This window comes from Pteropus alecto, unplaced genomic scaffold (assembly GCF_000325575.1).
Source record: "Pteropus alecto unplaced genomic scaffold, ASM32557v1 scaffold25, whole genome shotgun sequence".
NCBI lineage: Eukaryota > Metazoa > Chordata > Mammalia > Chiroptera > Pteropodidae > Pteropus > Pteropus alecto.
Window position 1 is genome coordinate 32,988,666 of NW_006441955.1, and position 24,983 is coordinate 33,013,648.

The 24,983-nt window shown below is 33.4% G+C and overlaps 1 protein-coding gene across 2 annotated transcripts in view; it reads right to left on the minus strand.

Annotated features, from left to right (window-relative positions):
* Positions 1-407: 407 nt before the first annotated feature.
* Positions 408-24,983, minus strand: part of GTF2B (general transcription factor IIB) — a 26,658-nt gene continuing 2,082 nt past the window's right edge. Inside the window, exons 2-7 of one of the 2 annotated variants that reach the window (XM_015595050.2) lie at positions 22,945-23,051; positions 7,416-7,549; positions 4,686-4,832; positions 4,429-4,558; positions 2,913-3,194; positions 408-930 (exon numbers count right to left, since the gene is read on the minus strand). In XM_015595050.2, coding sequence (XP_015450536.1) covers positions 797-930; positions 2,913-3,194; positions 4,429-4,558; positions 4,686-4,832; positions 7,416-7,549; positions 22,945-23,051 — 934 coding nt within the window. In that variant the 3' untranslated portion in view covers positions 408-796. The remainder of the gene's footprint in view (positions 931-2,912; positions 3,195-4,428; positions 4,559-4,685; positions 4,833-7,415; positions 7,550-22,944; positions 23,052-24,983) is intronic. The other variant, XM_006919386.3, reaches the window with a different exon arrangement.

Sequence of the window (24,983 nt, forward strand, 5' to 3'; positions counted from 1 at the left end):
GGGTGTGCTTATTAAAATTCCGTGATATTCCCAGGCTCAATAACCTCCATTTTAAATATTCTTTACTCTCTGAGTATCCCAATCAGTAAAAGTGACAAAGAATTTTAGATATGCATATTCTATAAAATGAAATGTTAAGATCTGAAAATTGAAATCTATTGACCTGCTAATTATTTACCAGCATTATCATCTCTATCACTAAAGAAAAACACATACTTACATTTTTTGTGCCTTTTAATGTCCAGTTCATCTCTTGCTTTTTAATACACATATTAATAAATCACACACAAACCTTTTGAACTGCAAACGAAATATATTCTTGATGTCGAGTTGTTGAAAGCCTTTGCTATTTCCATGATTCTTTTAAAATAAAACCTAAATATATGTGAAAAAAAATAACAGAAAACAAGGGCCTCTAACAGCTTTATTAGCTGCGATAATATGCATTATTTGTAATTATATGTTATAAATTATAAAGTACATATAACATAATTATAACAAAAAAATTTAGTTTTGAAAAACGTTTTATTTCGAGAATTACATAATTTCAAATATCTTCCAAAATAGTTTCCTAGATTGCTACAAAAGAAAGCAAATTCAATAAGAAATTTAAATCATTAAATATGTTTCACTAGTATATACATACATAATGACAAGCAATTAACATTTAGCCCTGGAATGCGTACCATGTCTTTTGTTTTTCCTTAATAAAGGCTCAATCCAGCACTTTGTATAAGCTATGTACAACAGGCAAAGTTCAGTAAGATCGTAAGAGTTTGACATTAGCTGCCTCAATTTATAACTGTGGCAGTTTGTCCACAGGGGTGTCAAATTTGAAGTCTGTAGGAAACAGATCTGGGGCCCGAGGATAGATTAGTCTGTAGGACTGTCTGATTGTAACATCCGCAACACCAGCAATATCTCCAATTTCTAAAAGACAAAAAAAATCAAAATATTAAGTATAACTTCTAGCCTATCTACTTTCTACTGCCTTAATTTCAATCTGTGAGATATGGTTATGTAAAATGCCAAAGTGAAAAACAAAATAAAAAATATTGATTTTTAAAAACTGATAATGGAGTTACATACTAAAAGTGGAAAGCAGAGCTAAATTAATAATAATGGTAGAGTATTTATAACCCCAAAGGGTTGTCATATTAAAAGTTTTATTGTGAGTAAAACGTTTGAACAGTTCTCAGGACATAGCATTATGAGTGATAACCATTATATTGTATTTGAACTGACTTCTTTTTCTTCACAAGAAATCTTTTTAAGGATCATAGAAGTAATCCATAAATGCATTCATATGAAGAAACTCACTTTATTATTCCTGTGTTTAAAAGTTTCCCTCGCTAACTTCTATTTAAAAAGCTAAAACCAAAATGGGATCATAGTACATTGTTCTATAGTTTTCTACCTAATACGTCTGAGATCAAACAGCTATATATTTTAGCATAATGTAGATGTTTTTCACTATTACAAACATACACGTGAGCATATATATTGAGCTCGCATGAGGATTTTTCTACAATCCATTACAGAATCCTAGGACTGGATCTAATTTAACCCTTCAAAGTAATTGTCACTTTTTTCTTTTTTATTAGAAGAAGTCCCAAAGGACTACCACTTGACAATTATTTGGTTATAAATAATTAAAATGGATTTTTAAAATACACCCTTTAATACAAACTCATTTTACCACCTTTTCAGTTAATTCAAATAAGTGAGGTTTTACAGATTTTCACTGTGGATGGCTGCCATCAGTGTGCAATTAACTTATTTTAAGTTTCGTACCATGTGGTATTAGGTTATTCTAGACATACATACTGATGAATGTCAACTATGTGAGTATCAACTGGCTCCTGGGCAGGGAAGAAAAAGGTCTTAAATTTCAATGAAACCTTTCATGTAAAACAGAAGCAGCAGAAAGTGTCAAGATAACTATTTTTGTGTTGTTAATAAGAATAAACTTTACAAGTAGGAATTGAGGACCCTCTGTGCCTTGCTTCAGCTTCTAAATTCTATCAGATCGATATCTCCTTAATATAAATAGCGACAAAAGGGCATGGATAATGGCACATTTAAATAACTAAACTAATGCTGGCTGGTTTCTTTCTAACCACTCTTTTATATAATTTCTTACTTTTACTAATATAGAAACTTAACAGCCTAAGCTGAGGTGAAAGGCTGTTCTGAATAGGGTATTACAAAGTTATTGCAGCAAATAATTTCACTATCACACTCAGAAATTTAGAATTGACTGCTTTTTTCTTTACTATCTTTTTGAGGATCACAGAAGTAATAAATTCATGCTTATAAAGAAATTCACTTAATATTATTGTTTGAAAGTTCCCCCAACAACACTAAATTCAAACATGGCTTTGGAAAGATGAACTACTTATGCCACTATTTTTTATTAAGAAACCATGAATACTGTATAAAATACAGAATGTTAAAGCTTGATGACCAACATATATTGCCAAGCAGTGAGAAACAAAGCATAGCCCCCTCCTCTCAAGATTTAAAAAGTTTAGTTTCCAGGGTGAAAAAAAAAAAAACTTTCACAAGAGTGTGTCTGTATATTGTGTGTGTGTGTGTGGAAGGGGGTGGTGGTGGTGGTGGTGGTGGTGGTGGTGGTGGTAAAAACGTCTAAAAATAAAAAACGTACAAACTAAAATAATTTAATATTAATAGAAAAAGAGATAAGTCAGTATACAGCGTTATACCCTCCAAACATTTTTATATTTGAGCCACTTAAAAGGAAAATACTATATTTTCTTAAGTTTTGATGCTAAGAAACTATCTCTTAAATGTGGGTTCTGAATATTTACCTGCTTCATATTTAAAATGGAAATACAATTACACACTACAGCTATCACACTTTAATCACTCTTCTTGACAAGGAATCCTACCTTTCTGGGTCCTCTTCTCAGCTGATGCCTGTGAGGCCATGTAAATGGCTGCTGCTGCCACAGATATTGGGCTCCTTCCAGGAACCAAGTCTAATTCCACAGCTTTACGGGCTATATGTGTAGCTGCCATTTGTACTTGTTTAGGAAGACAAAGGTTCGAACAAAACCTGGACATGAAGTCCCCAGTTGTAATCAAATCTACACTGGTTTCTAAAGCTTTCAAAATAAGCTTAAAACATCGACCAATTTCTTTCTTAGAAATTCGTGATACGGCACATATTTCTAAAACACACAAAAAAAATTAAGTAAATAAATACACATAAGTCATACAGTTCATTTTAAAAACTATCATTTTTGATTATAAACTATATTCCAACTGCAAAAAATTCAATCATGCCTTACAGATGAACCCCTATTCCTGTCTGTGATACTTCCCATAGAGCTAATTTAAAATTTCTTTTAATTTAAATGTTCACCACACTTTAAAGAACTTTTTCCCCTACAAAGGTTAAATGTAGGTCTTATTTCAAAATATTAACTTCTCTGAAGTTTCAATTTATTCAAATAATTTTCTTCAACTAATCAAAAACTTTTGATATTTACATATTAATCTGCTATAAAGACTAAATTAAGGAGATGAAAAAAATGCTAAAGAATGGTTGCCAATCTACACAATGTCATATTGTACATGCAATCCCTGTGATTACTGGCTACAGTGAAATGACATCACATATGGCCTTGTTAGTCTAAAAATTGAACTACCAAACACTTTCAGAATAAATTTAACAAAAGCCTTATTTTAGTTGTAAGAATGAAAAAAGATGATAAAGGTCACTGCCTCTTTACACTGACATAAAAATAAAAACATAACAAATAAATATTCATGGATGATGACTTAAAGAGTAATTATAGTGTTAACCTAAAATGAACTTTGGCAGTTAAAATCAGTGTAAGTATCACAGCAATACTGAATAGGTTTTCACTTATTCATGGGTAAACTGCAAACTAGATGAAAAATACTAGTTTCCTTAAAGCCTCCAACTTAAGTGGGAAAGTGTAAACTGTATAACTCAAGAGAAAAAGTTTCCCTGATGGCTTTCTACGGCTCGATTCCCTCACCTGTAGAGACCTGTGCTAGGAGCAGAAACTGTTTTCCATTCATCAAGTGCAGACTTTCTACAAAGGCCTCCTCTTAGGCTTATAATACCAGGTCTTAAAGCCCACAAAATAGCATCGGACAGAAGATCTTACTAGCAAAGAATGCAGGGCTTACATGGACTAAAATGACTTTACATGGGAAAACAGCCTGAAAAGAACATGTCCAATAAGATCACAGAATGAATTATCATTAAGTCGAGGAACAAAATAAGTAGGCATTTGGAAATGATACTAAAGTAGATTACTGTATGTAGCCATGAAGACATGACATAGCTACTTAGTGTCAAAGCTGCTTAACTTTGGTATGTTACTTAATATCACACAGATAACATTTTTATCTATGCGACTAAAAACTTACCTTTAAATGTCCTAGGAACCCCTTCTTGTCTACAGGCAATGTAGAGACAAGCAGAAGCTATGGCATCGTTAGCTCTTCCCTTCAGGCTCTTCTGTTCATATACTTGCTTGAATAAATTATTTGTACGATCCTTCAAAACAGAGAAACTGACTTTAACTCTAGGCCATTTAATTAGTTACAGTATCAAAATTTCATGTGTTCATTAAATTCGCTAAGGCAATGCCAAAATGGCTTAAAAGAGATAGAGAGGAACTTACAACTATATTTCTAGGGAGGTTGATTCTGTCTGCCATGGTAGTAATTTCCTTGAATGCATTCATCATTGCCCGATCAGAACTACTCATTGTTCTCCGATTCTGGTACTTAGAATTGCCAAATTCATCAAAACTTGCAGCTCCTGTACCCTATAAAACAAAATTTTATTACTTTATACAAAAGATTTTGAAACTTAAATGAACAATTTCTAAGAAAACATAACTTATACAATCTGACTCCATATGCCTAAGAAACCTACTTTGTGCATCCTCCCTATTCCTCAATAGAAAGAGTACCAGGTGAAATGGTTTTAAAGATGTTTTCTATCAAATACTTTAAATGAGAATATGTATTATTTGAGAATCTAATAATATATTATCATATGAACAGACCTAAGGTAAAACCTCAAATGATCATCTCCAAAGGTGTTAAAAAAGGCAAGTCCATGAAATTCAAAATCCATTTTTGGATAAAATCTCACAAAACACTACAAATGAATACTTCATATTAGAAAATCACTCTCCCAGGCCCAAGGCCAGCACAATGATGAAGAAACATCTGCATCATTAAAGTCAGAAGACAAAGGCCCCTCTGACCACTAACATTTCGTAACACTGTACTAAAAAACTAGCCAATAGAATATAATTGTATAACATAATTATATGTTATATTAGTATAATCATATTAAAATTAGGCAAGAAAAATTAGAAATACAAATCTGGGGAGGAAATGATAAACTGCAGAGAGTATCTTTGTTTACTTCGAATACTTCAGAAAATCACTGAAAAACTGCTATAAATAAGAGAATTCATTAAAGTGGCAGATAAAAGTTAACAGAAATCAATAGTTTTATATGTGTAATCAGCCAGTTAGAAGACAATTACAAGAGCAACAAAAAAGATAAAATATCTAAGGAATAAACTTAAGAAACATGCAAGACCTTCATGAAAAAAAAAAAAAAACAACTTCAAAACATCTCCTTGAAGGGCACATAAGATCTAAAGAAATAAAAAGACACGTTGTTTTTGGATAGGAAGATGTACTATGAAGACACCGATCTTGCCTCAGTCAATTTACAAATAAATCTAACCAAAATCTCAGTAAAATAACTGTTTTTTTTTTTTTTTTTTTTTAATGAAACAAAGTGATCCTTTAAAGTGGAAGGCTAGTGAAGAAAATGCTGAAAAATAAGAGCAAAGAACTAATGCTACTGGATATTAAAACAGTGTGGTACAGCATTTGACTAACTAAACCAGGATAGAGAATGGATAGGAAGTCTGAAATATTCTCAAATACATATGTTTAGTACAGGTGACCCTTGAACAACACAGGTTTGAACTGTGCAGATTCACTTATACATGGATTTTTTTTCCAACATGTACAGTGCTGTAAATGCATCTTATGATTTTCTAACCACTATTTTCTCTAGCTTGCTTTAAGAATACAGTATATAATACATAAACATACAAAATATGTGTTAATTGAATGTTTTACGTTTTTGGTAAGGCTTTCGGTCAAGAGAAGGCTATTAGTAATTAATATTTTGGGAAATCGAAAGTTATACATGGATTTTCAACTGCACAAGGGGTCAGCGTTCCTAATTCCTGAATTGTTCAATAGTCAACTATATGTAATAAATGTAGCATTTACAATAAAAATATTTCTTTTTTTCTATGTAGGTATAAAAACACTTTCAAAGGACACAGGAGAAACTAATAATAGCGGTTACTTGTTTTTGACAGGGAAAGGGGGTTACAGTGGGAACTGAATTTGGGGGTCATCGATGAGGAAAATTTACTGTGTCCTTTTTACATTTTTGTTTTTGAATCATGTTATTTCCTATTGAAAAAATTAAACATTAAAAAAAATGTTGCACTGTCAATGAGTTGCAATCTTCCATCTTAAAATGTCCTTCATGTACGTTTTTTTCCAGCCTGTACTGCTAAAGCAAATGCAGAAATCACCTAAAGATATTTCTAAATTCTGTAAACTTTTTAACCTACTCTATGCCATGTTTTTGAAATCTGATATGTAATTTAAAGAGCATAAAAAATGAATTTTTTCACAATACTTTATTAAAAACAGACTATGCAGTAGTATAGATAAAGTACTAAAATAACATACATTTCTTTGATTAGTCCTTTGGCTATTGCCAGTACTATTTCCAATTCAGATTATCAGAGCAAAAAGAAGAACCAAGATGCTAGGAAGATTACACTACTGCCTTATATAACAGCAGCAGCTACTACTAATTAAACACATACCGCATACCATATGTTATACTTTCCCATGTAATCCTCAAAATCTTTATGATGTACTATTATTCTCACCTTACTGATGAGAAATGAGAAGCTTAGTTGTAATAAATCCACCCTCCCTCCAATATTAGGAAATGGGCTATAAATGAGCCCAACTTAGATAGCATGGAGGGAAAAGAGAAATTACTAATATTCTCAGAACATAACCAATATAAACTCATAAAGACCATACTATATTCAACTTAATTTTTATACAAAATTTGCTTCATAAAAACAAGGGCTTGAGATATAAAGACTATAATTTTGATGTTGGTCTCCCCTTTAAGATGGAATTAATTCATAAGACACCTGTCATTCACAATGTTATTACTGGCAAATCCTACTCTCAGGTCAACAATCCTCACTGGGGTAATGACTGATACTTTTGCAGAGTTCTCAAATTCCCAGGTTTGGTCTGTCCTCACTTGATATTACCTTGCCAATCATGGTAGACAAACCTCCGTCACTCAGAAGAGGATTCTGAGAATCTCCAACTCGAGATGGATCTTTTGTTGCTTTATCATTGCTGAAAGTTCTCCATTCGGATCCTACATCAATAACCCGGTCACCTAAAAATATAAGCACAAATCGAAATAGTCTTGTCAAGACAGGGTTTACTTAACATTGTCTAATGCCCAACTCAACCCTTTTATTTCCAGGAAATCTCAGCACTGACAGCTAGACTCCAGCTTAATTATTATGTCTCAGACATCTGTCTTAAAGCATTCTTCTAATTACTGTGCCAGTCCAATAACAACACTATGCTACAATTAGTCATATTCTATCTCCTGGGGGAAAAAGATTTAGTCAAAGACAAATAGCAAAGTCTATTCATATGCGATGCAAAGATAAAATGATTCTGAACAACGGTTTGCACAAAATGCACAACAGGCAAGGAAAAAAACCAGAAAACTCTGTTCACAATAGTAATAATACACGGTTTAATATTAAAAAACCCACAAGTTACCATGGGAAGTGCTCTGCTTATATTCTAGTAACTAACTGATGAAAAAATATTTTTGGCCAAATAATTTTTAGGTCTACAATCGGTGAGAAGAAAGCCAGGTAGGCAAAGAGGTTGTGGCTATGTATGTCATGCCGAAAAACCAGACATGAATAGATCTGGCTGATTACTGCTTTGGGGGGAATGCTCAATGGCTAGTGGACAAGAATTAACATTGAACACATGCATATGCTAGTCACTGTGCCCTTTATAAATATAAATGTTCTCTTTCAAAAGTAGTATCACTTTTATTACCACTTTAGAAATAAGATTAATTTGCCTAAGATTATACAGCTAGAACTGAAATGTGCATCAGATTCTACAGTCTGTCCTATACTGCATTTGTAAAACATGAGATTTTCCACCAAGGTGTGATAAGGTTAAAGCAGAACCCAGATTTTCATCTTTGCCTATACACAACAAATAGAAAGGAAAAATGAATGGCAGATACCAGAAGTTCTGGTACTGACAGTCAATAAAATGTTTAAGAGTGTGGACTCTACCATTTGCTGCTTAGCCTTGGACAATTTATTTCATTTCTGTGGCTTCCCTTTATTATCTTTAAATTCCCCCTGATAACCGCACATTTAAAAAATTGTAAAGATTAAATAGTAAGCTGATACAGGTATAGTGCTTAAAAAACAATTCAAATTAGTACTCGTTGTTAGCTATTTGCTGCCATGAAAATAAAGATAGCAGATGTTCTGACATTTCCCTCCTTTTGATAGGGGGAATAAGAAGAGACACCAGTTATAAACATTAATCTCCATGTTAGATTTTAAAAGTATTAGGGTACTCTACTGAAGGTATCTGGCCAGTTGGACAGCAAATGAGGTAAATAAAGAACAGAAGGAAGAAACTCCATGTACACTGTGCTAAATCTTCTAAACCATATTTTATATGGTACATTAATCAAAATGCATACAGAGTATAGTGATCATGATCTAATCTTAGTGTTATAAATAAGAAATTAGATAGATGCACAACAGAATGATTCATTCCTGATGGTTTTGGAAAAATTCATGTTTCTTTGAACACCTGAGTCACGTGGGAGTAAATGTATCATTTGACTATCATGTGTCCGTGCCACAGGATAACTGAGACTAGAGGTAGGCTCCGATCTGCCATATCCTTATACAACGACAGTGGCCAAGGAAAGGCAATTTCAGCAGATTAGATAGAGACTGACTGAGCAAGTGGCTTAAAATAAGGAGAAAATAAGGTTAAATGGATGGGACTTCCATGATAGATTTCTCTGCTCTCTCTTCATAATAACAAATATCATTCAGTTTTGGAAGCAATTCTAATTATATAAAGATTTCAAACCTTACCTGAAAACATAAAATCTGTAATTGCACTGAAGCCCTACTACAATACTAAACAAGGCGCATGTCTCAAAGAAACCACACTAAAGAGATTGATTTGTCTTCTTTTTTATAAAAGAATACCTGCTTACTAAAAAAAAAAAAAGACACATAAGCAAAATCTGTATTCTCAACATCCAGAAACAGCCACTGTATACATTTTGCAATATATTCTTTCTGCCTTTTTCAATCATGTGTATAAGTATTATTTTTCCTAAAATTAAAATGAGATCATATTGTGCCTGTTCCATAAGCTCTTTTTCACTAAATTTCTATCATAAACACCAGAACAAGATTTTTATACAAAGTTTAACCCCTTTAATAACATCCACTGATTAAAGTGATACCATGTCTCTACACACTTATGTTTTTAAAGAGAAGAAAGTGAATCTAACTTTTTCACTGTCAGCAAAATAAAAACACAAACATGCATAAAACAAAAAACTACTGCAGCCTTCAAATTTGCAGTTACTTGCTAAATTACAAGTTCAAAATAATCAAATGTCATCATTAACTTGTAATATTTTAATTAACATAATGAATGTATTAAGAGAACAGTGCAAATGAAAAGGCAGGTAGGTATGCTCACATTTTTTAAGTTTCTAGAAATCTAAAAATAGATAAAGTATTACTTAGCCAACATGCCTCATTTCATAGCATTTTCCTTTTGGTCCCAAAGTAACTCACTATGAGTTTCTTTTACTGCTTGCTTTATAATGTCTTAAAAAAGACAAGATGGATTGGGGGGGCGGGGCGCAGAATCTGGCTAGGATATCATAAATAGAAAACTCAAACTGAGTAGTGATGTAAATTTTCCACAAACGTGGGAATGATCTACATGACTCATTCAACAATCACTGGTTTGTGCTAAGAGCCATTACCTCTTTTTATATTTTATAGCTCAAAATAACACTTATAAAAAATAAAATTTCCAAAATAACTCAAATGACACATCATGAAACTACAACTAGAACATTAAAGGGCATAAGTAACAAGAAATAGGCTAGACCACTCAGGAAAAAAAGTCGGAATACATAAAGGATTTTCCTTTGAAGGAAATCTAAGTGAGGTAGCATTTTAAATGTTGGTCCGAAAAGAAACTACAATACAGAATCTTTTTAAGGGATAAGTATACAAAAGGCAAGCCACATGTTTGGGTATAATCAACTTTTGACAAGGAAGAAACCTGACAATTAGCATGTGTATACACATGCCCACAATCTCACACATCCTTTAACATTCTAGAAGCAGAGAAACATAGATTTAAGGGGAAAAACAAAGGGGTCTCTCACTCCACCATGATGCTGACATCACCTCCAAATGTTCTATAAGGTGCATGTACTGACCTTTGATAACTGCAAAAATTAACTACTTTAAGATCTAGTTAACTGGCTGTAACTTAAAAGAGAAAGTCTTTACTGAATGGGAAGTTTCGTGGTCAATCATTAGAAACCGAGAAACAGAAGTGGAGGGCTGCTGCTCTTGGTCCATACTTGGAAAGATGGAGATGTGTGATGCTGGGGACCAAAGATGGTGCCCAGGAAGGAGACAGTGACCTGAGATTTCTTCTTCCAGGTCTCACTCTGGGTAGGATGGGTTCTGCCTGCCTGGAGTGTAAATTTCACCACCAGCCTCGTGATCTTGTTTCAGTTATAGCATCCTGGTGTTTCTTTCTCTGGTGCTCTTAGTACTGAGTATAAGGGAGAAAACCATTTTCCTTTGTGGTCCAATACCCATCCCTCTTCCACAGTCAATAGAAATGACAGTGGAGGTCTAATCTTCTAGAGGGGAAAGTCCCTTTCTGGACCACAGTCCAAATCTGCCCACCAGGCCACAGTAAAAGACTGTCAACTTTACCAGTACCTTTGTTAACCATACACAGATTTTTATAAAATTAAAGCCTGAAAGAAAGTCTATATATGAAGGTTTATAATTGCTAAAATAACACTGCTGTAACACATGTAATAGCACTACTCCTATGATCTCTCACACTTAGATCAAGTTAACCATCCGGAAAAGCAAACACACCTAATATGTACATTTATGTATTACACACACGTACTGTTTTCAATCCATATATTATAGTGGTAGGCCTAGAGAGTATTAACTAAGACATTTTATCATATTCTAAAGAGAGAGTTTCATCTCTTTTATCAAGAAGAAATTGAAAATAATTGTCAAAATCATTCACACCAGTTTAAAATGGTTCGACTACTTTGGCACCACTTACCTACAAAAATCTCATACAAGAATGTTCATAGCAGCATTATTCATATTAGCTAAAAATTGGAAAATACCCAAATGTCCATCAACAGGAAAATGTATACAATGGAATACTATTCAACAAATAATCTACCACTACATTTCAAAAAACACTCTTTTAAGCCAAAAAAAAGTCACAAAAAAGAACATACTCTCTGATTTCATTTATAAGAAGTTCAAAAAACAGGCAAAATAATCTGAAGACAGAAATCAGTACAGTGGTTGCTGTTGAACAGGGGTGGGAGATACAGGTGATTGATTACAAAGAGGCATAAGGAAACTTTTGAGGTGAAGGAAATGGTCTAAACACATGAGTTGGTTACACCAGCATAAGCAATGTCACAATTCAAATGGTAGATGTGAGCACTGTGTATTTTACTGAATGCGATTATAACTCAATAAATTAAAAAATTAAAATTATACATACCAAAATACCATTGGTTTTTAATTAAACTGCACCAAACCTATATATCATTTTGAAAATGACAGAACAATTTTTATCAATCTTCTTGGACAAGGTAATATATTCTCAAGGTCTTCTTTCAAATTATATATATTTCACATTTAAGATTAGACCTAATTTTTTTATTAAAAATCTCATTTTCTAACTAGTAATTGCTATAATATTTTATATGCTTAGATTCAGCCACTTTTAATAGACTATTAATTTTTAAAATCTGATCTAAATATTCTAGATATAGAATCCCATCAGTGGCAAAAAAACTTGTTCCCTTTCCAAGCTTAACTCTCATTTCTATTTTCTATCTAAAGCACCTGTCAGAACTTTCAAAACAGTGCCTTTGATTTAATACAGAATGTCTCCGATATTCAACATTATGCATAAAAGTAACAGGTGAACTGAAAAGTCTTCTATTAAAGCATCTAATTCGGAGCATCTTATATTAGGAATAAATGTTGAGTTTATTAAATGTCTGTCATCTCAGCAAGCCATAGGGTTTCTTACTACTGTCTTCTTACACTATAAAAGTTAATCTTACTTGTTTGTGGGTCATTATTCCTCCAGTACTTATGTACTAGAGTAAATTAAGTTATAGTGGGGTAATAAATAATTTCAGTAGTTTGGTGGCTTAAAACGAAGATTTCTTTCCTATTCATACTACACATCTACAGATGGACAGCATGGCTTTCTACACCATCCTTACGCTAGATGATGGAATCCCTACCTCTTAAGACATAGCTGTCACCAGGCTACAAGAAAGACGTGGTGAATTATGTACTGACTTAATTTTCTAACAGTAACCTTTCCACTCATGTGCCATTGGCCAAAGCCAGTTAAGGAATGATACTTAACTTCAAAGGGGTGAGTTAGTACAATTGTACCATGTAGCTCAAAGGAGAAAACCACACGTATCACAGAAGGATCATCAGTGCTGTTTCACGTGACAATTAGCAAATTGAATTTGGCACTGTATTTTGGGAGATTTATATATAAATTAATTGAAAAAAAAGATTGTCCTATGACAATCTTTCTTTTTCTGCTACATAACAAGCTGAGGAATCAGAGTAAATTATCAACCACTGCATTTTGGCATTTGTCACAGAGAAGTACTCTGTCAATGACATTAGGTCCTTTCAAAGTAAAATTTTTACTGGTTGGTTGCTTCAAAGTTTTTATTAATAAAAATTTTTAAATGTTAAAAGGATCCATCTTCAGCAGTGTGTGATTCCTGATTTGTAATCTTGTGGGTCTTCTGCAAGTAAAATTGTGTCTTTAATACTTTATCTACTCATTTGGATCTTCTAGGACCACAATGGCTATCTTGTCTTTACCACTTTCCCATTCGCACTAGGTATTCTCAGGTTTGTTCTCTGCTTTACTAATTCAAATTTCTAGAATGTTAAGTCAGCTAATTGCTATTTAAAACATATTTTAATATGTTTGACTCTTATTTCTTTCTGACCACATTTAATAGAAACAAATGGAAGCCTTATTTCACTGATCACAAAAAATCAGTCATTTTCTATAATTTTCTTCTAGTAAGATGTCAGGGGCAGAATTTCCTTTTAAGTCCATAGGATCACTACTCCTCTTCATTGTAGTTTGTATTCATAAGCCTCATGTTGATATTTACGCTTATTCATACTGTAATAAAGAATTGTCAATCTAAGTGTCCAGTGGTGGCACTGATGCTAAAAAAAAAAAAAAAAAAAAAAAAACCACTTAATCAGCAGAATTCTCAATCTCTCTGAGTACTCATAGTTCCTGGCAGATAACTGATGATCCAAACAAAATAAACTCCCAGTTTGGTTCTAGAAGTGTACTACAAAGGATACAGGTGGATACAGGTAGGTTTGTAATTAAAGCGAAACAAAACAAAAAACAGTAACTTAAACAAGATAGAACTTTCTCACGTTCACAGTCCACAGTGACAGTCCTTAACTAGTGTGACACAGGTTCCATCTCTTTTATATATGCCATCTTCATATAGCTTACATTTTGTAGCATATGATGGCTGTTGGTAGTTCCCTACATCATGTCTGCATTCTAGCCAGTGGGAATGAAAAAAGGGAGAGCTCATCCCTTAGGGCAGAATCTAGAGTTGCACACATCTCTTCTACTTACAACCCCCATGGCCACACCTAGCTACTACAAGGGAAGCTGGGAAATACAGCCTTACTGGGCAGCCACATGCTCAGTTAAAACTGGGAGATTCTATTACTAAAGAGTGGGAGAATAGGTATGGGAAACAACGAGCGGCCTCTGCTACAAGGAATAATAGGGTAGGCAAAGAGGAGATGAGAAAGAATGTCCGGTAGAATCAAAGTACTTTGCCTTATAGTCTAAAAGAAACAGCGCACAAAGACAAATTAAAGACATTTAAACTCCTTACTATGCAAATCTGTAAATCCAACCAAAGGAATTTTGTAGTACAACATTAAAACCAGAGTAGCTTAAGGTAGCAATCTTAACAGCCAGGAAGCCAATATTGGAGAGAGTCTGATATTCCAGCTTGACCCGGACTCTTAGAATGTTTTTTTATTTTTTTAGGTTTCTTATTGTAAATTAATAAAAAAAAATTAAAAAGGAAATATAAAGAGGAATTTCCCAGAATTTCAATTCTTTCTGCCATCTTCCTGACAATTATCCCCCAAATTTCTTGTTTTCATAGGCTAGATTTATCTAAAACCATTTGGTTTAAAACTACAATTTTTTTCAAAATGTGCTGATAAGCCTTAAGATCCAATAATAAGATGTATTAATAGGATGGACAAAGCCTAAGCATCAAATATTTAACTTAAAAAATCAAGGTGCTTTGGAAAACTGTTGAAGCCAACAGGCTATAGTTATTAAATCTAATGCTAAAAATAAAATACATCATTAGCTTTCATATTTCCCTCTGTCATTTAACCCTTTCTACCATTCCTTCTCAATATATTTCAAAGAATCCTGATTTTTAATCTAGGATTACTACACTCTTAAAAAAATATTCAAGTCAACAGTGTAATTACCACATGGAAAATAGTTTGTAAAGGGAAATTCATTATAAGTTCAATCCCTGAATATCTGAATATTTTTCTTTACCTCAAATATAGGCATGTCTGCAGCAGTAGCAATAGCTAAGCTTAGGAGCTGTGGCTCTGATGGAAGATGCATCCTAACCTTGGTCACAATAAATTCGGTCATTCACACACTAATACTTTCAGGCCTCTGGCCTATGGCACATGACCTCTACTAGGAATGACTTTCCCTCCATTAACCCTCACTCATTCTTAATGATCATCTTTCAATGTATATTCAATAGTAATTTCCCCAAGAAGTCACCACTTCCTTCCTTTGTGCTCTCAACAAACTCGGAAGATCAGTAACAGTGCTTTTACCACGCTAAGTTATAGTAGCTAAACCTCCTCCTCTCACACACTAGCCAAAGACTCACTCCAGAGTTAGCTTACTGCTTTCTACACTCTCTTTGACCAGCACAGTGCTTAATGGAAACATGTTCTAAGTGACCAAAGGTTTTTTAAGTCCTATGATCTGAACTTAAGTGGCTCTGTCACTTATTAGATGTAGACTCTTGAGCTAATTACCTAAGTACTGTAAGCCTCAGTTTCCCTTTCTATAAAATAAAAAAAAACTACCTCAATGAGTGCTTGTGTTAACTGAGTAAAACCAGTAATTTTATGATGCTTAAGAGAAAGCAGCATCTAAATTAAAAATTCTAAAGTAGGCAAGAAGGCTCTGCCTGAGGGCTTACAAGAGAAGCCAAAGCAAGAATCTGAAAGTGGATACAATTATTCCTTAATTTAAAAATATAGTTTAGTCATATTAAACTAAACCTGAATTTTTCCCTTAAAAAATATTGCTGATGCAAATTTAAAGATGGTAACCCTGTAATCTTTAAAATACAATCGGAGCATTAAATATAACAGACTCACAACACTCAAATACACTTTGCAACTGCCTTGCCATGAAGAATGGCACCTCAGACTTAGAATCACCCTATTTTTCTATAATGTTAAGAAAAAAGGAGTACCTGTATCCCCAAAATACCTGATTCTTAACGCACATTCATACATTCATGTTTCAGATTCACTGGTAAAACAATACCCAGAATGAGGGAGAGGTCAAATTTAGGAGGGAGAGGTCAAATTGATTCATTTTCTCTTTCAAATCCACCTAAACTATTTTCCAGTATTTTCCTAATCCTGCTTTTAAGAACAATGAAAGAATTGTTTTAAACGATACAGAAAAAGTAGCTTTAACTATACTTCTAAACTACATTATGAAATTCTAACTACAAAAGTTACGATAACCAATTTCATGTTTTAATATCTATTACAGCATCTTACTAGCCTAATACTTTGCTGACTAGAAATTAATTTAAAACAATGTATACAAGATAAAATTTATACACAAATTATCTAAATATTAGACTGCCACCTAGTGCTCATCTTTTAACAAGACACAATCGCACCATTAAGATTTTGGGGGGAAAAAACCTCAAAACAATATTGTCAGAGCCAATAATTTCATGGTAGAAATGACAAAGCTTTGTTTTAAAAATTGGCACTGAGAGGTCATTACCAATATCTTAGGGATTACTGATAAGGTGAACCAGCCAATCACAAATCATAACACCTCATGTTAAAAATAAAAATCTTGTAATTCAAATAAGAAAGTCAGACAATTCATTACATGTGAAATGGTATTAGCCACAAAAAACTATAAGCAACCTAAGTTACAGGACCAAATACTACACAAGCATTTAAATATTGGGAAAGGAAACGACATTAAACGTGTAGTTATTTTCCAAAGATGGCAGCAATTTCTCCCATCCACGTTCTTCTGCAATATAACCTCTCACTCTCACCCTTCCAGATGGGCCTTAAGGCTGCTTTGACTAATAGAATACAGAAGTGATCCTGTACTAGGCATAAGCCTTAACTACCCGAGTCCAACTTCCACTCTCTCAAAATACCTGCTCTTGGGATATCACTCTTGGAAAATACAATGTATGAAATATGACTACACTGAGATAACTATGGAGAAGCCCTAGGGGATAACAGACCCATGTTGGAGGGCCAAAGAGCACAGAGGCACCAGAAATGCAGGGAAATAAGCCATCACGGCAGTGGATCCTCCAGGTCCAGTCAGCACCATGTAGAAACAAAGGCCCAGATGAGTCCTTCCCAAATTAATGACCCATAAAATCATGAGCAAAATAAAATGGTTGTTATAAGCCACTAAGTTTTGAGGTAGTTTGTCATGTAATTGAAACAGAAAATGTATCCTGAAAGTATGATATTGCTTTAAGAAAATCCTAAAAACGTGGCACTGGTTTTGTGACTGAGTGGTGGGCCTCAAAGAGTCTATGAATGCAGGTTTGAAGGACAGTGGGAAGAGTGGTATTAAAGACTGGAGAAAAAGTGGCCTATATCATCTAAGATAAATATAATTTTTATATTATGAATTAGTCCATGTAAAAAGGTGACAGTAATTAAATGACTCTCCTGTTTGCTCAGTTGCAGGGTAATACATGCCTCTGAAAATGAAATTAAGTACCAATTAAGAACCGAGCTGTCTTAAGGTTCAAGGTCAAATAAAATGCTAATTAAATACGGAGTTTTCTAAAAACAAAAAGTTTCAGTTTCTAAAGTTGTCTGGTGATTATTCAATAAATGCAGTATAACCTAAAAAGTTTCAGACAGTGTAAAAATTTTATGGTAACTATAATCAAAACATGTACGCTAAGATAATTTATTAGAAAACACATGTCATATGTCTGGATTTAAGTTTTTATGAACATCAATACCTCAAGTAAGAAAAAAGTCACACATTTTATGCCCATAGTGGACTGCAGAACATTTGCCCAGCTTAATTTCTTCCCTGTCTCCATAGCATAAGAGTTGAGCTGGCAATAAAGAGAATGACTTTAAACCAGCAAGATAATACAAATCCAATACATAATATAACCTAAATTATTAATATTTGACAATGATATGTTTATGAATATATGTATATGTATTTTTAAAATTTAGATTCATGGAGTGTCACACTCAATTAAGCTATTTTCAACATAATTTGCTTGATGATATTGTCAGCAAAATACAACCCTGTCAGATTATTGCCTACCTGCCCTTGTTTGGTCATGGAATGGATTCTTTGCCCACAGATTATATTACACATGTAGCCACAAATACCTGTGAAGCTACTGTATATTTTAAAACAAGTATTGTTTATGTCAGAAAAACCAGTATCACAAAGAGAAATGTCTACAGAAAGTTTATTTTTAAATATTTAAGCCTTATAATTTAGCCTAGTAGCTTTAGTTAAAATTTAGTAGTTCTAATGCTAGTGTTCAAGACTAGTAAGTAAACAGAACAAAACTAAAAGAAAACTAACTTCCTTTGGTTTTATAGAGCAAAAACATGCTAGTAAAAATTAAGGATTCCAAGCACACACAAACAAAAAAGCTGGCCAATCTCACCCAACTGTTTTGATGGTCACAGTGAAGTGAAGCTGGTGGAAGGGCTAGAGATATAATGGAATATTATTACACTACTTTTTAAAATGGCTACAGAGAGATTAGAAATTATATTCAACCTTCTGTTTCTGTGAGTTGCACTTTTACACATTATCAGTTTGATCTTAATATTTTGGAAGAATTAGAATGCTCTCACTTAACTTATTGGTTAGTAAACATTTTCTGTAAAGGGCCATGTAGCAAATATTTTAGGCTTTGTGAGTCAAGAAGTCAAATTGAGGATATTACTTATATAAAAAAAATCCACTTTTTATTGATAAAATTAAAAATGGAATATAATCTGTTGTAATACAGATCTACTACTAAAAAGGGAATTCTCTTTCTGGGTGATAACATGTCACTTAACTGGAATTCAAAGCTAGTGTTCCCTATCATCAACAGTTTTTACAAATGTTCATCTGTCAATGCTGTGTTAACAAGATTTTATGTATTTCATTTTTTAAAATGTCTTTTTCCACACGAATACTGTCAAATCCTGATATTAATCCACATGCATGATTTTAATTGAGCATATTCACTGCTTGAAAGGCGATTATAGAATTTTACTACATTCTTCTGATATTTGCCTTTTCATGTCACTACATTGTATATTAATCATTTTCAATTGAAGGTTTGGTGGAATCTCCTTAATTGCACACTTAAATGGATTTTGATATGTGAAAATTCCCTTTGCATCTGCATCCAGGTCTGAATAACCGATGAAAATATAGTTTGAGTTTGGAAATACACCTGCTGCAGCTGTTTAGGAATGAAGATCTTAGTTCTTGTTTTAACTTCTGGCATCAATTAAAAGTATACAAAATACTATATAAAGCAATTTGACATTTGTGATTCAAATGTTAGTTGTCAAATTGTTTGACATACAGTGTTTGACATATAGGCACTGTTTTGCCTTGCAATTCTCAATTAAATTCATTAAGAAATACTAACAGGTCTGAGGCAAAAGCTAATTACCAAAGTCATTCGGTGTTTAATAGAAGTAGTTGAAGGCAGTACTAGTTCATAAAAATTTCAACCCTGGCCCTGATCTCAAGAAAATTGCAAGAAAACTTTACCACTGCTAAACTAACAAATTACTGTATAGTAGGACAAGTCAGGATATTCGGGGGCGGGGGGGGGGGGGGTTTGCATTAAAAAAAAAATTTAATACAGTTCAGATCTGTATGTCTGATTCATTTCAGCTCCTTCAGTGCCAAAACCTGGGGGCAGGGATTGCTTCAGTTTCTCTGCCTTCTCTTTGTCTATGATGACCAAAGTATAAAGGTATCTGCTGCATCGAACTTTAAACTTCATATTATTCTTATTTTTCTTGATCTTGACAGATTTGGCAACCTTTCACCTGGCTATGAGCAGGAAGTCCTTGATTTACTCAATTTTGCGAGGCATGGCTGAGGCACATGGCCAGTACCTCAGGATCTATTTCTGACAAAAATTCATAGAACTGATCATGGTTAAGTCCATGAGACTGAATGAAGTTCACTGACACTACTGGATCAATAACACATGAAAGACTCAAACCTTTTCCACGATGTATCTGCTGATGAAAATACAACAAATAACAATAGGTTTTAAAAATATTACATTTCACACTCTTTGTAAATTTGTCCAACAAAGTCTTCTGCTCCACACATATTTTTACCACATTCAGTTATAACACATTTTAGCAGGTTCCACTTCAGGTTGTACTGACTTGGTACTTTTGCAATTTCTTTGAAAATATTTTCTCCTATAGTCGTTCCATGCAGTCACTTCAAATTCTGCATTGACTTCCTGAATAAATAACTCAGCTGTATCAGTAACATCTGTCTAGTCATTAAGAATCTAGGAAAAATACTTGAAATAATTTGCCTTGATTTTTAATTGAGTATTGATGTTGCTCCCAATGTCCTCAACTCTTCAAGCGACTGTTCTTGTTAAGAGGCTAATAGTCTTAAACAAGTTTATTTTCTCTGGACACATTTCTTCAGCGGCTGCAATCAAACACGAATTAATTAACTCATCATTGGCAAATGGCTTTCCCTGCTTGGCCTACAAATGAGCAACTCAGAAACTTACTTTAGCCGCAGCCTTATTTTCGTGAAGAAATTCTGCTGTGATGAGATATCCCACTTCATATTTTCTACATTTTCTGATCATTGTTATCCTGAGTTTTAATTATTGTGCTAAATGCTTAGTCTAGTAATTTCAAAGTTTATTGTACTGTTTTTTTTTTTACCACAGCTAGAGTAACATTGCATAATAAACACACAATGCTTTGCCATCTAATTTAATAACAAAATAACCCGTACTCCACTGTGCCTTAAAAGCATGCCATTCAAAGTTCATTTTTGTTCCTTTTGCCATGATGGGTATGCAATAGTAACAAAACAAAGAAATAAAATGTTGCAGTATGGAGATATACCTAGCACTAGAAATGCTGTGGAGTTTTAACTTCATAACTGGGATCCGTAGTACACTAAGCAGCAATATAAACTGATGAGAGCAACACATACGGTTTCTATTGCAACTACTAAATTCTGCTATTGTATTATGAAAGAAGCCACAGACAACATGTGAACAAATGATCGTGGCTGTGTTCCAGTAAAACGTTATGGACGCTAAAATTTAAATTTGGTATTTTCATGTGTCCCAAAATATTATTAGTCTTTTGATTTTTTTTCAATGATTCAACATGTAAAAACAATTTTTAGCACACAAGTCATAAAAAAAGAGGTAGTGGGTTCTACTATGCCGATCTCAGATTAAACTCATGTTATTACGAAAGGCCATGTCAGATAGAAATTTGGTTCTCATGCAGACAGAGGAGCTAGACTGCCGGACTAACTAAACTTGTTTCCCCATCTCTAAAATGAAGATAGTTAGTACTCACCACACAGATTTCTCTGAGGACAAACTGAATATCTAAATCACTTAGAACAGTGCCTAGCATACAGTAAGTGTACTAGATGTTAATATTTCTTACTGAATAGAATACAACTGCAAATGGATTTCAATTCTTACTGGCAACCCTAAGATTTAAAACTCCCCCTGGAAGTCTGAGGCAAGCAGCCTGCTTGGATGAATATTACAGATGTCCTCCAAGTAAGACACTTCCATAGTCTATCAACACCAATGTTTCTGTTATACTTCCCACAATCCTACCAGCATTTTAATTTCTAAGTATTTCAAATTGCTAAGCATTACTCCTTTTCTCAGGTGTGGCTGCAACCCCACCCTAAGAAAAATTTTTGAACAGATCATCTCTAAAGTTCTGTTGTATGTCTAGACTAGTGAGCAAGTAGAAATAAAAGTCAAATTTTAAGTAGTATTTTTAGTGATCACAATTTTACACTAGAAATGCATAAATAAATCATTCCGTGTGAGCAAATATAAATTACAACACATTTTTTTGTTGTTGACTAATAGGGCTTAGATGACTTTTGATTGATTAGAAAGTAACCTCACAAAGGAATCTGATTATAAATTCCTAACAGGCAGGGCATGATGGGTCATGCCCCAGGCATATAACTTTTTTAGTAAAAAGTTTATCTTTGCCTTAAGCAAGCCCTGTCCATTGTTTCCATGTTTCTGGGTTAACACATCTTTGTAATAACCACCTTCAGAACAGTACATAATCTTGATAACTACCCTGTAATCCAATCCCCACCTTGCTTCCACCCACTATCACCTAACATTCCTTACGTTCTCTCCTTAATTTCATATGCATAAAAGAAGCTGCAAAACTGTTATTTTGGGAAGCATCTGAGATCTTGCTCCCTGGCATATGTCATCAATTTGACTCGAATAAACTCTCATAAAAATTCTCAAAAAAAAAAAAAAAAAAACCGCAAAAAAACAAAAAAGCAGCTTTGGATGAGATTCAATACAAAAATATACCTTTATTACTCTGGAAAAAAAAAAAACCTGTTTAAATATATAAAAGCCACAAAAATTAGATTACAACTATTCATTATTTCATATGCATGAGTGTCATCCAGCCATCCTCAATTCCCCAACAAATATTTAAGACTAAGAACTCAGGAGACCAAAGACTGAAGGCCCTTTCCTTTCTTTTGGATTAGCTGTCTCAATCTGATGTTCCCTCTTACCCCAAATTATGAAATATATGCATCTGGATTGAAAAGAAAATATGGCATATCCGGATGATTCTATTCTTATTTTTTCCCTAATTCGTTTTGTTTTACAATAAATATGAATTACCTATAGATGAGGAAAAGTCAAAATGGATTCATTCATTAAAAGACAGTGTGGAAAATCCACAAAAAACAAAGTACCCCAAATAGTGATTTTAACAGTTAAATAGTTAAATAGTTAAAGCCATAATTGCTTACCTACAACCAGGCCACACTCAGGACAGATCATATCACCAGCTCTGTAGTCTTCCACTAAAATTGCATCTGGATGGTTTGGACATGTGACTTTTGGAAGAGCATCCAAACTAAATGGGAAAAAGAAAGTATTTTTTTATATGATCCCAATCAGCATGTAATGAAGTAGTTTTTGTTTGTTTGTTTGTTTGTTTTTTGGTGGAGGGGTGGATTTTGAACACTTTTCCAAAACTATGTTTATAATACATTTAGGCTAAATTTTCAAAGTATACTTCCCAGTTAGATTACTTTAAATTCTAGTGAGTCATTAACAGGTAGATTCCATTGGAATTATTTTTTATAATAATTACTGGTTTGCAAACATGAAAAGCTTTAAAAACTTAAATGGAAAAGTGTTTTCTCTTAACATGTAGGCTACTAAGATTTTTAAAAATCTTTTTTAGCATAGAAATGACTAGCTACTATAATAACCTGTGGCATTTACATATAAGTATCCAGTTTGTTCCCCCTGCCACTTATTTCTGTGGTCAGAGAATAAATCTCAAGTCTATGTTTTTCTACTTGCTAGTTACCTTAGTGATAGATTGAGAATAGTACACTGAACCTAAACTAATAGGTATATAAATGAAGGTGGTAAATATGGCTCTGCTTAAGACCTGATGATTTCACTTAGTCCAGAACTGAGTTTGTTTACATTCAAGAAATGATTTTAAGAGCTACTTTTTAATCTATTTGTGGTATTAATAATTCGCTCAATTATTTTATTTTGAAAATAAACCAGTTTGGGGAAGACAAATCAGCCTTAAATGACCTGACAGAATTAGTTTAAAAAAGGAACAAAGATATTTAACATAGATTTGGTAATCACAAATGTTTGGTATCACTGAAAATGAGCTGTCTTTAGAAGTTCAGTTGAAGTAATATCATGAAAGGTTATGTTATAGCCATCCCAAATATACATCTAAAAGACAACATCAACATTCTTATAATATGTAGATTCGCATGCTAGCTAATACAATTCAGAATATTAATTCTCAATACAGAAGGTGATACCCACTGGAAAACTGATAAAATAATCCATATCCGCAAAATATGTATATTCAAGGTAACCAAAACACGTCTTGGATCTTTTCATTGAAAAAATGGGGGATGGGGGTTTGTTTACATTCACACTTATTTCATAAATTCCTATTAGGAAAATATTTTAGTTATGACAAAATGTTAAGAAAGTAAAAATTATGAAAAATTGTTGAAATAAAGGAAAATGTTAGCAGACTAACAGTAATTACAAGCGTGTAAAATGGGCAGCTATGTGGCACACAGCATACAAAGAAAAGGATTGATGGATTTTATACTCATAAAAGGTAGATAGAATATCATGCATGTAGTGTGTATGTATGTATATAAATGATATGGAAACATCTCAAAGATATGCTAAGTGAAAAAAGGTATAGATTTAAAAAATTGGAAAAAGTATGCAGTTATATGAAATATCATTGCTCAATCTCAAAATCTGATGAAAGAAACTAGACAGAGGAATACATATGTCAAAGCAAGTATATCTATGGTGTTAGAAGTCAGGATGTGGTTATCTTTTGGAAGGAGTAATGACTGAGGGCACAAAAGAGGCTTCCACAGTGCTAATGGTATTTGATTTCTTGCTGTAGGTGGCAGCTTGGTATATGTGCTCACTTTGTAATTGAGCTGTGCACTTAAAATGCGTGTGCTAACTTCATAAAAAAAGGTAAAAAGCAAGTCAGTGAACAGTGCTTACATGAGACTGCTTTTTTGGGAGGGGAAAGAGGAGATTAGAACCATATGCATGTTTGCTAAAGCATAGACTCACTGGGAAATCACCAAGAAACTGGTTACAATGTCTGTTTTGGGGAAGAATGAGATGGCTGGGAGCTAGTAAAGGAGGCAGACTGCTTTTTCACTTTGTTTTTACACTTTTGTGTGTTACCTATCCAAAATAAAAGGAAATCGTGCTAACTTTTAATCAAATCACCCACAAGAGTAATACAAAAGAGGAACCACAAGAG